General features: G+C 49.1%; 7 protein-coding genes across 7 annotated transcripts; 4 read left to right on the top strand and 3 right to left on the bottom strand.

Moving 5' to 3' along the window:
• Window positions 1–288: 288 nt before the first annotated feature.
• Window positions 289–2,982, top strand: N7496_006849 (fungal specific transcription factor domain-containing protein; the record flags this gene model as incomplete). Its single annotated transcript, XM_056699778.1, has 7 exons — window positions 289–388; window positions 547–595; window positions 660–1,353; window positions 1,411–1,473; window positions 1,523–1,855; window positions 1,904–2,353; window positions 2,407–2,982. 7 exons carry the CDS (start codon window positions 289–291, stop codon window positions 2,980–2,982), a joined length of 2,265 nt encoding a protein of 754 aa, XP_056555191.1.
• A 217-nt stretch (window positions 2,983–3,199) lies between these two features.
• On the top strand, window positions 3,200–4,397 carry N7496_006850 (carbon-nitrogen hydrolase family protein; the record flags this gene model as incomplete). Its single annotated transcript, XM_056699779.1, has 3 exons — window positions 3,200–3,676; window positions 3,743–4,070; window positions 4,129–4,397. 3 exons carry the CDS (start codon window positions 3,200–3,202, stop codon window positions 4,395–4,397), a joined length of 1,074 nt encoding a protein of 357 aa, XP_056555192.1.
• A 1,238-nt stretch (window positions 4,398–5,635) lies between these two features.
• On the bottom strand, window positions 5,636–6,171 carry N7496_006851 (uncharacterized protein; the record flags this gene model as incomplete). The annotated part of the gene is made up of 2 exons (XM_056699780.1): window positions 5,636–6,082; window positions 6,151–6,171. 2 exons carry the CDS (start codon window positions 6,169–6,171, stop codon window positions 5,636–5,638), a joined length of 468 nt encoding a protein of 155 aa, XP_056555193.1.
• Window positions 6,172–6,879: 708 nt separating this feature from the next.
• Window positions 6,880–9,420, top strand: N7496_006852 (DUF3632 domain-containing protein; the record flags this gene model as incomplete). Its single annotated transcript, XM_056699781.1, has 5 exons — window positions 6,880–7,218; window positions 7,280–7,343; window positions 7,405–7,850; window positions 8,315–8,423; window positions 8,537–9,420. The coding sequence occupies 5 exons, from the start codon at window positions 6,880–6,882 to the stop codon at window positions 9,418–9,420; spliced, it is 1,842 nt and encodes a 613-aa protein (XP_056555194.1).
• A 146-nt stretch (window positions 9,421–9,566) lies between these two features.
• N7496_006853 (uncharacterized protein) lies at window positions 9,567–10,496 on the top strand (the record flags this gene model as incomplete). Its single annotated transcript, XM_056699782.1, has 1 exon — window positions 9,567–10,496. One exon carries the CDS (start codon window positions 9,567–9,569, stop codon window positions 10,494–10,496), a length of 930 nt encoding a protein of 309 aa, XP_056555195.1.
• A 241-nt stretch (window positions 10,497–10,737) lies between these two features.
• On the bottom strand, window positions 10,738–11,664 carry N7496_006854 (uncharacterized protein; the record flags this gene model as incomplete). The annotated part of the gene is made up of 1 exon (XM_056699783.1): window positions 10,738–11,664. The coding sequence occupies one exon, from the start codon at window positions 11,662–11,664 to the stop codon at window positions 10,738–10,740; it is 927 nt and encodes a 308-aa protein (XP_056555196.1).
• Window positions 11,665–12,100: 436 nt separating this feature from the next.
• N7496_006855 (ferritin-like domain-containing protein) lies at window positions 12,101–13,576 on the bottom strand (the record flags this gene model as incomplete). Its single annotated transcript, XM_056699784.1, has 2 exons — window positions 12,101–13,138; window positions 13,202–13,576. The coding sequence occupies 2 exons, from the start codon at window positions 13,574–13,576 to the stop codon at window positions 12,101–12,103; spliced, it is 1,413 nt and encodes a 470-aa protein (XP_056555197.1).
• Between the last annotated feature and the right edge of the window lie 179 nt (window positions 13,577–13,755).

Raw genomic sequence — 13,755 nt, forward strand, 5'->3', positions numbered from 1 at the left:
CATGACTTGATAGGATCTTTAAATGCTAGAGAGGAGAGGAAATGAGTCTTAATTGGGTTCAATTTGAAGTAATAATGTATTCAGCGAGAATTATTAGAGACGGTGAGCGTTACTACTGCAACTATTGGTTTAGTAGTTCCGAGATTGGAATCTGGAAGCGATCTAGGAGATAGATGACGTGTTTTCTTGGCGCTTTCGGGCACCAGCCGATTTCGGGATTTGCCCACTTTCCTCGTCGGCGATTTTCGTGCCGACGGACCTCAACCTCCGAAGTCTGAACTAGACCGCATGAAATTGAAAAATGAGCCTGGCAAACGAGAGCACCGAGTCTCCAAGGAAGAGACAAAAAACGCTATCGTGTCAAAGATGTCGTTCTCGAAAACAAAGGGTACCTTGGACTGATCACGTTTGGGCGCAGTTGACGAGCTAACCATCATATATTGTAGTGCAGTGACACACGGCCATGCCATAATTGCATCACGGCAGATCAAGGTTCGAATACAGTCCCACATCACATGAGATATTCTTAATAATGTCTTTATGTAGAATGTATATCCAGTGAGCCTGTGTCTCGAAAATCTCGAATCAGTACCGAGTGAGTGACGTTCCCATCGGTATAGATATCTCTTGGCTAATGTTAATTCTTATAGATATACTAGATCCCTCGAGGAAAAGATCGCCGAGCTTGAGGCTCAATTACCACGGACCCACCAGGCCGAGGCCTTTCACTCACGCCGGCAGGTTGTGTTCCAGCCTTCTACAGGCGATAGTCCAGCCTTATCCACTGAGGCGGTTAGGTGTGATGAGCGTGCCATATCCGAGCCAGAAGGGAATTGTGTGCCATTACTTGGATCCCAGAGAGACTCTTCGGATAATCTCGGGTCAACAGAGGGACTCTGTGAGACTGAAACAGAGCGAGCTCAGCAACTTTGTGTTCCTGTTTGCACATCCATATCTAATATCTCAGTTTCTTCTCCACTGCATTCCACCGGCCTCATTGGATCACCAATTTTCGGCGATAAATGCGGGCACACAAGTCTCCTCACTAGTATACTAGCGACTCTTGCCAGGGGAAGTCCATGTGGGATCTCTGCTCATGGAGATCGTGCCTTACGGAATGTTTATCTGTCTCCACACATTACAACCCAGCTGCTAAACCCAGATCATTCCATCCGACTTCCTTCCGAGGTCGAAGATGCGCTTGTCAAGATATATCTGGAAAGAGTCAATCCTCGATATCCCTTCCTTCATGTGAGCACTTTTCTGGAATGGTACGAGACTTGGAAAGCTCGTCCGATGGAACGCCTTGCAGGGGAACAAAATGAAAGATGGAAAGACTTTTTTGTTAAAATGGTACGCCCGTTGAGTAATTTCTGCTTGTGTGTCTCAGATTGCTCATCTTCACCCCAGGTCCAAGCAGTCAGCATCCTCCTAACTCCCCAAGTATCTCAGAATGATATCGCCACCTCGCAGGTACGCTAACCAGAAAGGAAATTCAAAAAAATAATTTCTAACAATCTAGGTTCTTTACAATACTGCCATGAAATATCTATCTTTTGTTTTCACTCATCCGGATCCCGTTCTCCACGTTCAAGCGCACCTTCTCCTGACATTACATGCCCTTCATTCTCCGTCTTCTCAAATGATCATTACCATGGTAGCGGCGACTATGCGGCAGTGCGTTATTAGCAGTCTACATTTATCGGAATATGAGCCGAAGGCTTTGTTTCCAGAGTTCTCGCAAGAAGTGCAAATTCGTCGCAGAGTGTTTTGGTCCGCTTACGCAATAGACCGACTTATCAGTTGGATCTACCACATCCCTAACAATTTGACTGATGAGCACATCACTGTGGAGGTATGTCTGGAATTTTCTTCCTACGCTCTACCTCGCTGACGAGAAAAGCTTTTCTCAAATGTAGATGATGCAAGTCTCGCCCAAGACACTGCCAACTTGGCAGAACCACCCACTCGGGATTTGCTTCAAAGAACTCGTATATCGCCAGCCTTGCACCTCATACGTTGCAGATGCATTCAGTCTCGAATAATAAACACCATTCTACGGTCAGATTTTCACCAAATCAATTCATCTTCCGCATGGAGAGAGCACATGTTAGAAGAATTGGAGACGTGGAGAACTCAGGTTCAACGATTGAGTCACAGAGCTAATCGAGGGTACTTGAGCGACCGGTGGGTTGGTATGGCTTACAACTACACGATCGCATTGCTACACCAACCTACCAAAGATAATGTCTGCAATGGCTTTGGCGACCGGTCGGTTTCAGCTTCCGTTAAACTTGCATTGACATTTCGAGCCTTTCAGAAGGATCGACAAACAGCTCAGCTGTGGCCCGGGGTAGGTTCGTTCTGAGCAATTAAACACGATCGACTCGCTAACTCTTCTATCAGCTTCTGAGTCAGTTCACAGTTGGCGTCACGATTCTCTATTGCTTCTGGGCAACGCCGCCAGCATATCGTACACCCGCATATCGAGCCACAGAAGTTTCGGAAGCACTGCGGGCTTGTTCGACTGCGTTGGCCATTCTTGCTGAGCGCTGGACGCAAGCCGAACCTCTGCGTGATGTCTTTGATATTCTCGCAAAGGAAATTCCAACGCATGAAGGCCCTGATATGAGTCTTTCTTCGAAACACATAACATCGGATTCGGTCGTGCTGATTAAATCGCACATGCGTGCGATACAAGAGATCTCGAGGAATCGAGTGGTACTTCGCATGTTGCAAGAAATTATGGAAGATGACTTTCCGTCCAGTCCACAAGACTATCTGCAGCAAACAGACTCTCCAAGAGGGAACCATCTGTGCTCTGAACATTGCGCGATGTTCCATGGGACAGCATTTTTTGACTCAATGATGAATCTGAGCTCTGACACTCACAATGTCACAGGCAGCGAAATGAACGAGGCATACACAACGTTTGACGATACGATTATATTTCCTGCGTTGTTTGGCTCAGCCGAGTTCTAAAATCTCAAAGTGCATGAGTTGGGGGTGGAGCCTCCTTCGGGCATTCTGGCCCCGACGCATCGGAATGTTCACGCCGATGATGACTCGAATGGTCAGATTCTTTTATCCACCTCGGCACTCGTGTTCACCGTATCTTTTTCTTTCTATAAATATAGAGTCTATCGGTACTTGCAAGTCTCAAACTTCTTGGGATTTTTTTTTCTTCTTTCATAACACAATGCCTCAAAAGTTGAAGGTTGCCGTGGCGCAGGCCCGCACTGGCCCCTCCCTCTCCGCTACTCTCTCTGCGTTGGAGCGCATTACTCGCAATGCAGCTTCCCAAGGGGTGAGCCTCGTGCTTTTCCCTGAGGCATACCTCGGAGGTTATCCTCGTACCTGTGATTTTGGAACAGCAGTTGGTGCTCGTGCTCCTCATGGACGAGAGCAATTCTTGCGATATTTCCAAGATGCCATAGATCTTGGAGATACGCCCGCAGGTGCTGGAGATGACTGGGTGGAAAGAAAACTGCCCGTTGCTAGGGGATCTGATCGTCGCGGCGATGGCACGAGAGAGTTCCTTGAAAAGGTTTCTCGCGAGACCGGTGTCTTCATCGCTACGGGTGTGATTGAGAAGGCCGGTGGTACTTTGTACTGTTCGGCGCTTTACGTGGACCCGACCTCGGGTGTCTTGGGAAAGCGACGAAAGGTGATGCCGGTAAGTTTGCTATAGAACAAATTTATAACAGTTTCTCTGTGTACGGCTCACTCACTGCGTTAATAGACTGCTTCTGAGCGCCTCATCTGGGGCCAGGGCTCGCCGTCTTCTCTAAAAGCTGTCACGACCGTTCTCAATGGAGTGAAGCTTACCATCGCTGCTGCGATTTGCTGGGAAAACTTCATGCCTCTCCTTCGACAGAGTCTGTATTCTCAGAACGTGAACATCTACCTTGCTCCAACTGCCGATAGCCGAGACACATGGCTCCCTCTCATGCGCACAGTTGCTGGTGAAGGTAGGACTTTCGTCCTCTCTGCGAACCAGTGTGTCCGGTACCGCGAGTTGCCACCATGGATTACCGATCATGCTGAGAAGGAAGGAACTGCACTAGAAGGTATTAGTATCTACTATTTATTCTCGTAATCATCAAGCTAATTGGTTTGACAATACAGGAGACCAGTACATTGCTCGTGGTGGATCAAGCATTGTTGGCCCCTTGGGAGAAGTCCTTGCCGGTCCTGTCTGGGAAACATGTGTTGACGATGCACTCGAGTCTTTAGAATCGGGAGAATTCTCTGATAAGGAAGGCCTCCTAATTCAGGAAATTGATTTGGAGGATTGTGAGCGAGGCAAGCTTGATCTTGATGTTGCCGGAAGCTATTCCAGGAGCGAGTTCAAGCTGACGGTAGAGGGACTCGACTTGAACCCTCCTCCTTTTTGATTTGATCTTACAGCCCTGGAATGACCCAAAACTAGTTTTGCAGATGTATCATATCGATGGATGTAAAGAAGCCTCATATGGATGAGGCCGTGAAAACCCCCAACAGCAGTTCGCATCAAATGTCCAATCTTCTGGGTGCCGGCGATTAACGGCATCATCATATTGTATTCATAACTGGTGTGATATTCGCCAGTGAATCAATTGAACAGACTTGAATGGATCCTAGTTAGTGACCCCCGCCTAGGCGTTTGCACAAAGAAGAATACCTCGGCGCTGGGTTCTAAACTAACTTGATGAGCCACTATGCATGGCAATAAACCCCATTTTGTCATTTTTCTCTCGATTTGGAATGTTTGAGAATTCTACAGTATTCGAAAATCTATGAAGAACCGGTGGTTATGAAGATGGTATGGCGCACCCATCGGGAGCGAGCGGGTCACAGCGTAGACCACGATTTCCCTTGCTTGGAGCGAGATTCCACCACCCAAACATTATCGTGTTTTCATATAACGTGATTCCCGCCCGAGTGAAACACTATTTCGTTCATATCGCGCCCCGGCAATTGTGGGGCTGAGCTGCTGACAAGGCTGATCAGGTTGGCAGATGGATATGTGATGGTGGTTCTTTGCTTTTCTTTCGGGGACCAATTGGATTGAGTCATCGCCCTCGACTGCCTATTACAGTAATTCCGCTTTAGATCCAAATGATATAGGTCGAAACATGAAAATTACCGTATAAGCTCTTATGCTTCTCAGGCATCACAACCTCGTCATTTACTTCTTCTCACCCGCCCATATCATCTTCTTATACTATAGGCATTGGTTCATGCTATGAGCGGCAGGATGACCTGCTTGTAATAGTGGTCCGAGAATTAAGTGCTTCCATTGCTCCTGGCGACATCGTACCCGACGCTCTAAACCAGTCTACTCGCCTCGCAGTCCATACATACCAGGTCAGCCACCTAACCCTTCGTTACGGAGCATACTGTACCTCTCACCTAGACAACGTGAAACCAGGATGGGTGCCAGAGGTGGTACGATGCTCAATTTGAGTGGTATGTTCTATTATAGAGCCCAGCCTGACGAAGCAATAGGCATCACTAATTAATCTTGTCGCTGGGAGGTTTGATGGGACGGATCACGATACGCCTGCACAGTCGGTGGAGGTATGGGAAGAAATATTTTCTTTGATCACCATATATTATAGCCTTATTATATAGTGATAGCGACAAATAAATGCTAGTTCATCCATGGCTTCCCAGCAACAGCATTACTATAATACTGCCTATACGCAGCCTCCGCTGCTGGCCCCGCAGCCTTCGCTTGAGAATACGAATGATAATTAGGCCCTGTCATATTCGCCCCATGATTCGTGTTGTTGGGGTCATGGTACGCCACAATGTTATGTTGAGGATTCCCCGATTCATGAATGGAGCGCATAGGACCAGGGCTTTGCCCTGGAGCCCATTTGCCTTGTGCTGTGATGGGGAACTCCTGGAGGGTTGCTCCTGGTCTTGGTGTAAGCAGGCCCGTCAGGTCCTGGAGCTGCTCCCGATTGTGGAATTGCTTGGGGTAGCCTCGGCCGGTAGAAGGGGGTGTGGAGTCAGCATGTTTTGCGGTGTCGTCGGCGTGGTCTCTGGTGGTGTAGCGTAACGAGTGATTTTGCGGCAGACCTGAGAGGGAGTACTTTATATTCAATATTAGCAGTTGAATTGATTGCACGGGGATGGGGATGCGTAGTTGGGGACGCATACAATGGACTTGGGGGTGGTCATTTTCTGATCTCGATGCTGGGTTATAGCTGGTAACAGTGATAGTGATAGTGATACACGTGAAGTGCTGCGCAGATTGCTTTACAATTTGAGATTTCCCAAGGGCAAGGGGTTTTTATATACGCCCGACGTCTCTCGATCAGAAACCTTTGAGATTGCTTTCGCGGCCCAATGAATGCTTGCTCAACAAAGACTGTGTTGACATAGTTACAGTGTTAGACAGCCACGATATAAGGAAAGGTCGACACTGGAAACCATTGGTAGGAATTTGTGATGAACTTGCAGCAAAAGCAGTCAGCAATTCTCGATCGACACAGCCGCAGTTGAACCCGTATGTTGGGCGTTGTGTGAGGCTCGTATTCCGGTCACTGGAGTCACCACGCTGTATTTACTTTTTCTCATTTCGTGGAGGATGGGGGCAGGTGTATTAGCTAGTATCGGCAGGATCTAACTGGGGCGAGGAGGCTGTAGTGGAGACATCTATTGAGTGACCTCTAGCGGATGATGACGGCATGTTAGAGTTGTAAACGTGGATGAACGAACTCCCAGTTTACCGTACGAAATAATAGGATGAAAAAAATGGATGATTAATAATCCCGACGCCCATTAGGTAGTTAACTAACGAGTTGTTGCTGCGCCGTGAGGTGAGGCTCAGCTCGTCTTGATTCCGCCTTCGCATCCGGGACAGCGATACCAAGCACATAATTCACCATGAGCGAAGCACGTCTGCAACTACAGTCAATTCAGGATCAGGGAAATTTCTCTGATTTGGAACGGAAAATATTCAAAATTTTGAACGATGTTCTGCAGCCTGGTGTAACCGTCGACTCTACAGACGCAGCAAAGAGAATCGACGCACTCGGAACAAACTCCCTAGCAGAAAATGGAAACCAAAGTGAAAGCAACATTGAGGGCTTTCTCTGGTCATTCTGGGAGTTAGTTATAGAAGTCATGCAGCATGTTCCCCGCCACCATCAAGGCCAGACCCGAATGGTGGCGCTTTTGGACTCTCTGAGCCAAATATCCAGGGGCACGACGACGATATGGGGAGTAAGTCTATTGAATCACTTTTAAAATATTGGAATTTGGTCCAACTAAGCCTGAAATACAGTCTGAGGCTCGCCTATGGAAAGACCTCCCGTTGCTGGGACCTTGTATGAGAGACAACTGGATATGTGCGTTTGCAAATCCCCGCGCTGTAAAGATTAACTCTGACTTTGACTGGAAATATTATAGCACCTACATACAATGATAGTGTTCCGGACTCCCAGTTAGCTGAGAAGTGGGCAAGTCTCAATTCCTTTGCAGCAAGACTACTAGCGGGAGACCTCGCCCGATGGATAAACTTTGGAGTCTGGGAGTTGAGTGCTGCTCTGGAGGAAGAGATCCAGGATCCGACAATTCTCGATTCTAATATCGCCGTGGCAGAGGAATGGATAGTCCACGCTGGTGGACGACTGCTCAGAGAGGCAAGGGATGATTCTAAAGAGGATTCCAGTATCAAGAAGTCGGGTTCTCTCTACAAGGGCAAAGAAGGACTGAATTTGGACAGATGGCAATTTTGGAAGAAGCGGTTTGTTTATATTTGGAAGCAAACCTCCGGCGATGTCTCCAAGCGTTCTCACGCGGTGGCGACCAAAATGGACGAAATTGAAGGCAAATCGGAGGGGCAGATAGTTGAGGTAGGTAGGTAGGTAGGAACGCGCAATTTCTGGTAGTTAGCCGCGGAGGTAGCTCAGAATGGATCATCTTTCCCTCCTCCAAGCTTTGAGTGTTACAAAAGGGGTATGGGTACGCACATAGGTAGGGCCTAGAAGACCTTGTCCAATTCAATCTAGCTTTTATCAGATATAATTTCCCGGAATGAAGTCGCAAGAGTGGATTTCGACTTCTGATATACAGTACAATTGTGTCAGCATATATGCGTGTGCATAAGCTATTTAATTAACCATGTGGCACATACAATGCATCAACCTACATGCTGTATAGTAACCCTCACTGGAAAGCCTTGGCGTGAGTGGCCCCCACTCGGAGTCGGCGGTCTCCACTCGTCTCCGAATCCCCATCCATCAACACTATCTCTTTATGCATCGACTCCGAAAATTTGATACCTTCCAAGCATAATCAATGCTGAATCATACATCAGACAGCATCGGTAACAAGCGCTCAGCTTGTGACCGATGTCGACGCCACAAACTCCGCTGTGAGAAAGGGGATACGGGGCGCTGCCACCGATGTGAGAAAGCCCACGCCCAGTGTGTCATGGGCCCTGCGCTGAGATCCGGCCGGCCCACGCAAATATCGAATAGTCCGCTTCTGCCAGGATTCTCGGTGCTTGAAGGACATGAAACTCCAAGTTTGGTTGCAGATATCACACCAGATGGCTCGATGCGGCAGCCTGTTTCGTTGGACACACCCCCGGAAGTCCCGGGCTACGCAGCAAGTCTAGAGGTGCAACGTCTACTCTCGCCAGCCAACATCGACGACTTTAACGATATCTGGCCTCATCCCTTTGCCGCTGAAGAATTGGCGGGTGCTACGAATGAACGTCTCCCTGTTACTCCACCGTTCGCGCCACCCAATGAAGCCCTTAAGAAATTAGCTGATCTCCAAGCAAATATTCTTGCTGATCTTGAGACCGTGAAGTATTGCAAAACTGCAGATAAGTGTCCTGAGGCGATCAATGCCACTTATTCTATCACTTCCCAAAACGTCATGGTCGGTCGTATGCTAGATCATTCAACGGCTCTCATCGATATCTTGAACCACTTCCAGCCACACTGTACCGAGGGCGAAGTTTTCAATCTGTCATGCGATACGCCTATCACCATGACGCTGGTTTCATGCTACGTGTCTCTAGTGCGTATCTATCGAATAATATTCTCGTGTATTGTGGATTCTTTGCCCTTCCTGTTGGGTATTCAGCACCCGACTCCGCAATTATTTCCGGGCATGCATCTCGGCGGATTCAAGCTTGAAGCTCGGGTGGACCTTCAAGTACAGATCCTAGTGAAGATTAGCGAAGATATGCTGAGAAGTATTGAGACTAAATTTGGTCTTTCTGACAATGTCTCCGTGGCTAGCGAGAACATTCCCAAGCCCGGGAAAGCGGCTCAGCTGCTCCGAACGATGCTAGACCATGAGACCAGTGAACAACCCGAACTGTATGAGCCCCGAGGACACTGCAAGCCATTGAGAGAGCTGCTTGCTAGCCTTCGAGATTCCGATCGTGGAGGCCGAGCTCGTCGATGATAAACCCTCCGAATGTTATGATCGGAACGTTTCTCGGACATCCCACGCCCCTTATATAAAGAGACCTGGTCTACCAACAAAGTTGGGAATATCCCCTTAAAAGCTCTTGCATTGTTCAGGACATTTCAATTTAGAGTTGCGACGCCATGTCTTCCACGCCACCCGACGGAGACGGCCTCAATATGATGTGGTGGGCAGCCCGACACCCACCAACAGATCCAACGACCTCCTTCGCTGGTCAAACCGTCCTCATCACCGGTGCCAATACGGGTCTAGGCTATGAAGCTTCTTTGAAATTTGCTACATGGGGTGCCTCACGCCTCATATTCGGTGTCCGATCGCTTCACAAAGGCGAAGAGGCCCGAGCACGAATATGCCAACAAACCGGCTACGATGCATGCAACATCCAGCTCTACGAACTCGATATGAGCACATTTGCCTCTGTCAAAGCCTTTGCTGAAATGGCTGCCAAAGAACCTCGGCTGGATATCGCAATTCTTAATGCCGGAATCATGGCGCCGTCCTATCGTCTCAGCCCTGAGGGATACGAGATGTCTCTGCAAGTGACGGCTCTCTCAACCGCACTACTGGGTATACTTCTCCTGCCACAGCTCCAAAATTCACCTGCCATCTCTGGCAAGCCGGCACATCTTGAACTTGTGGGCAGTATTGCCGGTCGCAATGTAAAGCCTGATATCTTCTCGCGGTCCGATGCCAAGATCTTGGACCAAGTCAATGAACCGAGCTTCTTCGGGGTGCACAGACAGTACAACGTCACAAAACTCTTGCTCTTTTATGTTCTAGATGGTTTGGTGGAGTTTACGAGCAGCTCAGACGTCATCGTCAATGCTGTTTGCCCGGGGCCTTGTCGAACGGACCTTGGCCGAGACTTCTCGAGCTGGTTGAAGGTTCCCATGGCTCTCATTCAATCTGTGCTTGCTCGCTCGGCCGAGGAAGGGGCGAGAAGCTACGTTAGTGGAGTGACACTTGGTCAAGAAGCGCATGGTCAATTCTGGAGTGCCGATATGTTCTTCAGGTATGTATTGCTTAGCCATAGGGTTCAGTCCGCCAGCTAATTTTGTGTACAGCAAGGGAGAGCTTGCTACAAGTCCACCAGGCAAGGCGTTGCAGAAGAAAGTATGGGGAGAAATTCTTGAAGTGCTGCAACCTTATCTGCCTAGTAAATAGTTGATGGTTTTATAGATTAGACCGAAGAGTTTTGTACAGTTAATCATCTGAAATAGGAGTTTCAATACCTTGAAACTCATTCGATATCGGGTCAGATAGGCCCCATACAGATCCAAGCCCTAGAAACTTTCAAAAAATACCATATCCCATATAGTAAACGCCCCAAATCAATGGTCCCAGCGCCCCAAGAACCGCCGGTCCGAAGGACATCTCCAAAATACACCAGATCCACATAGTGCCAAAAGCAGGCGCCTTCTTCATAACAGCATAGTACGGCTCCCCATTCGTAATGGTAATAAGATGAGCTCCCAATAGCATTGAGATGGGAAGCAGAATTATAGTTCGAAGTGTTGGCGGGAAGACCAGACGCCGGAGGAAAAAGAATGTGAACTTGTCGCGCGTGAGCGGGAGAACCGAAACTGGCCGGGCCGCGAGGAAGCCAAAGCTGGTATGGAGTTTGAAAGAAACGATATGGCCGTGAACGAAGTGGACGAGGAAAGTGAGGAGAGGGAGGGTGATAAAGATCGATTCTTTGATGAGGACGGGGATGTTGGTCGATTCGGCATACTGATGTGCGGCGAGATAGGCCAGGGTGAGGTGAAGGGTTGTGAGAGGAATGGCAAGTAGGATGGTATCGAGTAGAGGAGGGAGAGGCTTGTCTATCTCCAGCTCGGGGTCGTCGTTATTGTCTTTTGGTTGTGCTTTGCGGCCTGGTTTGGCTTTTTGTGTGCCCATGTTCATGGGGATTGGGCTTTCGACATTGCCGTCAGCCTCCACCAAGTTCCCCGACGCGTCGACAGTTACATATCGAGTGCCTGTTGGTTTTGATGGCAGCCCTTTGCCCAACGCTGGCGCTGGCGCTTTCCCCAGGCTTTCTGCTTGTTTGAGAAGCTCTTTTTGGCGCTTCTCAATGATGTCATATAACGTTGGCTCGCTGCTCTTCTTGCTCGGATCGCCGCGTTCTGGAAGGGCGAGAGGAATGTCTGGCTCTTCTGAAGCTGTATTCATATTCGCTGCGGCAGCACGGCGCTGCTTTCGATTTCTTGGAGCCTCCATGATCTGTGGATGGGCGTTGTGGAGAGATTGAATAAGCGGGTGAGCTGGCAAGAAACAAAAACACGCGAGTGGGTCTGCGGACTCGGAGGATCGGCCGATCGGCGAAACTGCCCCAGTGACAACGAAGTATGAGAAATATTTGCATCGGGACTATTGCTTATAGGAATGCTAAATATAGAGGGCTGCGCGAGCGCTAATTACCGGCTCCGAAAGGCAAATATGTCTTCTTGTCACAATCGTGTCAAATAACTGCCAGCCCTTGACTACACCCAAGAGCAGATACTAAGCATGTCAAAGATGATGCAGAATCGCGAGCAACACACTGTATTCGGTTCCCAAATCACAATGCTCCCATTAACAACTTCCATTAAATTATATTAGACCCCCTTAGCTGCCAAACTCCCTTTCTTCGTGTTTCGAGACCACCAATTATCCTTTAACCAGCCTGGTAGATGGCAGGACCAGCAACAACGTGCGGGTTGATCAAGCTCAGGTTGAACGGAGTCAAGACCGGGTTAGAATCAGTGATAGCAATGAACAAGGTGCCGTTGATGGCTGAGTCACCCTGGTAGGTCTCCAGATTAGGCTGAATCGTGTATCCACGGCCACCACTGGTGCCGTTGCCATTACCAGTACTGTTGATGACACGCAGAGGCGTGTATGTCACGTTAAGCTGAGAGACCCAGACAACATACTTCGCGCTCTTTGCCTGAGTAGAAGTGACATAGCTATTGTTGGGACCGACTTCCTTGCCAGCGCTCTCCCATTGCAAAGCCACCTGGCGACCGGGGAAAGAGAGAGCACCAATATCACTAGTCACCGTAGCGCCAGTGCTGTTGCCGGAGCTGGAAGAACCGTTTGATGATTTGACAACATTGGTACCGGCACTGATAGTGTTGTTGAGGCCAGTACTGTTGGAACTGCTGTTGCCAGCCGCAGCAATGCTAGGCTGGTTGAGGATTCTCAGAGCCGGGAAGTTCTGCCACACCAGACGGGTCTGATTGCTTGGGCAGGAACTGATATATGGCGCCAGGAGAGTCCAGGCCCACGACTGCGGAATACCAACTTCGAACCATTCGGGCATAGGGAAGAGACCTTGGAACTGGCGGAAGATCATCTGCTGGCGTGCGTCGGTCGCGACGGACAGCGTCAACAGATTAGCTGCCTCTCGAGAGTCGAGGTGAGCCAGGAATCCATATACACCGGCCTCGCCGAACCGAGTTACCTTCTGGCAGAAGTCGAGGAATTCGTTGACGTTGGTGTATGGATAGTTGTATGCACATTGCTGCGGCGCTTCAGCGCCGAGAATGTTGCTGATTAGAGTTGCGTGGCCAACCGCCTGCTCGGCCATGAATGCAATCAGCTCTCTGTCTGCAGCGTTCAACCCAGCGGCCTGGAAGTCCTTCGCCGAGAAGCGCTTCAATCCATCCTGGAACAAGTCGACTTCGACCCATTCTTGATACAGTGCCAGGGCCTGGAATTCAAAGTCAGCAACAAAACATTAGAACGGTCAACGGCTTGTACAGTGAAGACTCACCAGAGATTCATAGTCATAGTCGCTCTTCGCATTATAGACGGGAATCGATCCATTGGTACCAACTCCTCCGGCAGGAACATATGGAGCTGGCTCGGCATTATGAAGCTTTCCATCACTGGGGTAGGTAGTAGCTGCCGGTGAGACGCTTCCGTTAGAAATTCCAGATCCGATCGATGAAGCAGTGAGTGCACCCGTAACCGACGGGGTTCCACTGAAAGGAGTATGCGGCTCAGAAGACGGATGGCTTCGAACTGGTGGGGCCGAAACAGAGGCTGACGAAGAAGTAGTTGCGCGAGCAATCACAATTCCATTGGGAACTGCAGAAGCAAAGGGCAGGAAGCCCAGTACGCTCAGAAGTGGAAGAATATCCCACATGATGATAGGAAGCAATTTGTCGATTCCCTCTCAAAGCTGATGTCTCGCTTTCGGACTATATGACAGCGTATAGGAGTGAGAGAGGTGTAAGATCCAGGAACTCGGACGAAGGTGGCCATCGTAAAAAGTACATATAATGTCCCAGGGCTGTGTCTCAATCCCTCATGAGCCCTACATCG

This window comes from Penicillium cataractarum (assembly GCF_028827025.1).
Source record: "Penicillium cataractarum strain IBT 29864 chromosome Unknown utg000005l, whole genome shotgun sequence".
NCBI classification, from domain to species: Eukaryota; Fungi; Ascomycota; class Eurotiomycetes; order Eurotiales; family Aspergillaceae; genus Penicillium; species Penicillium cataractarum.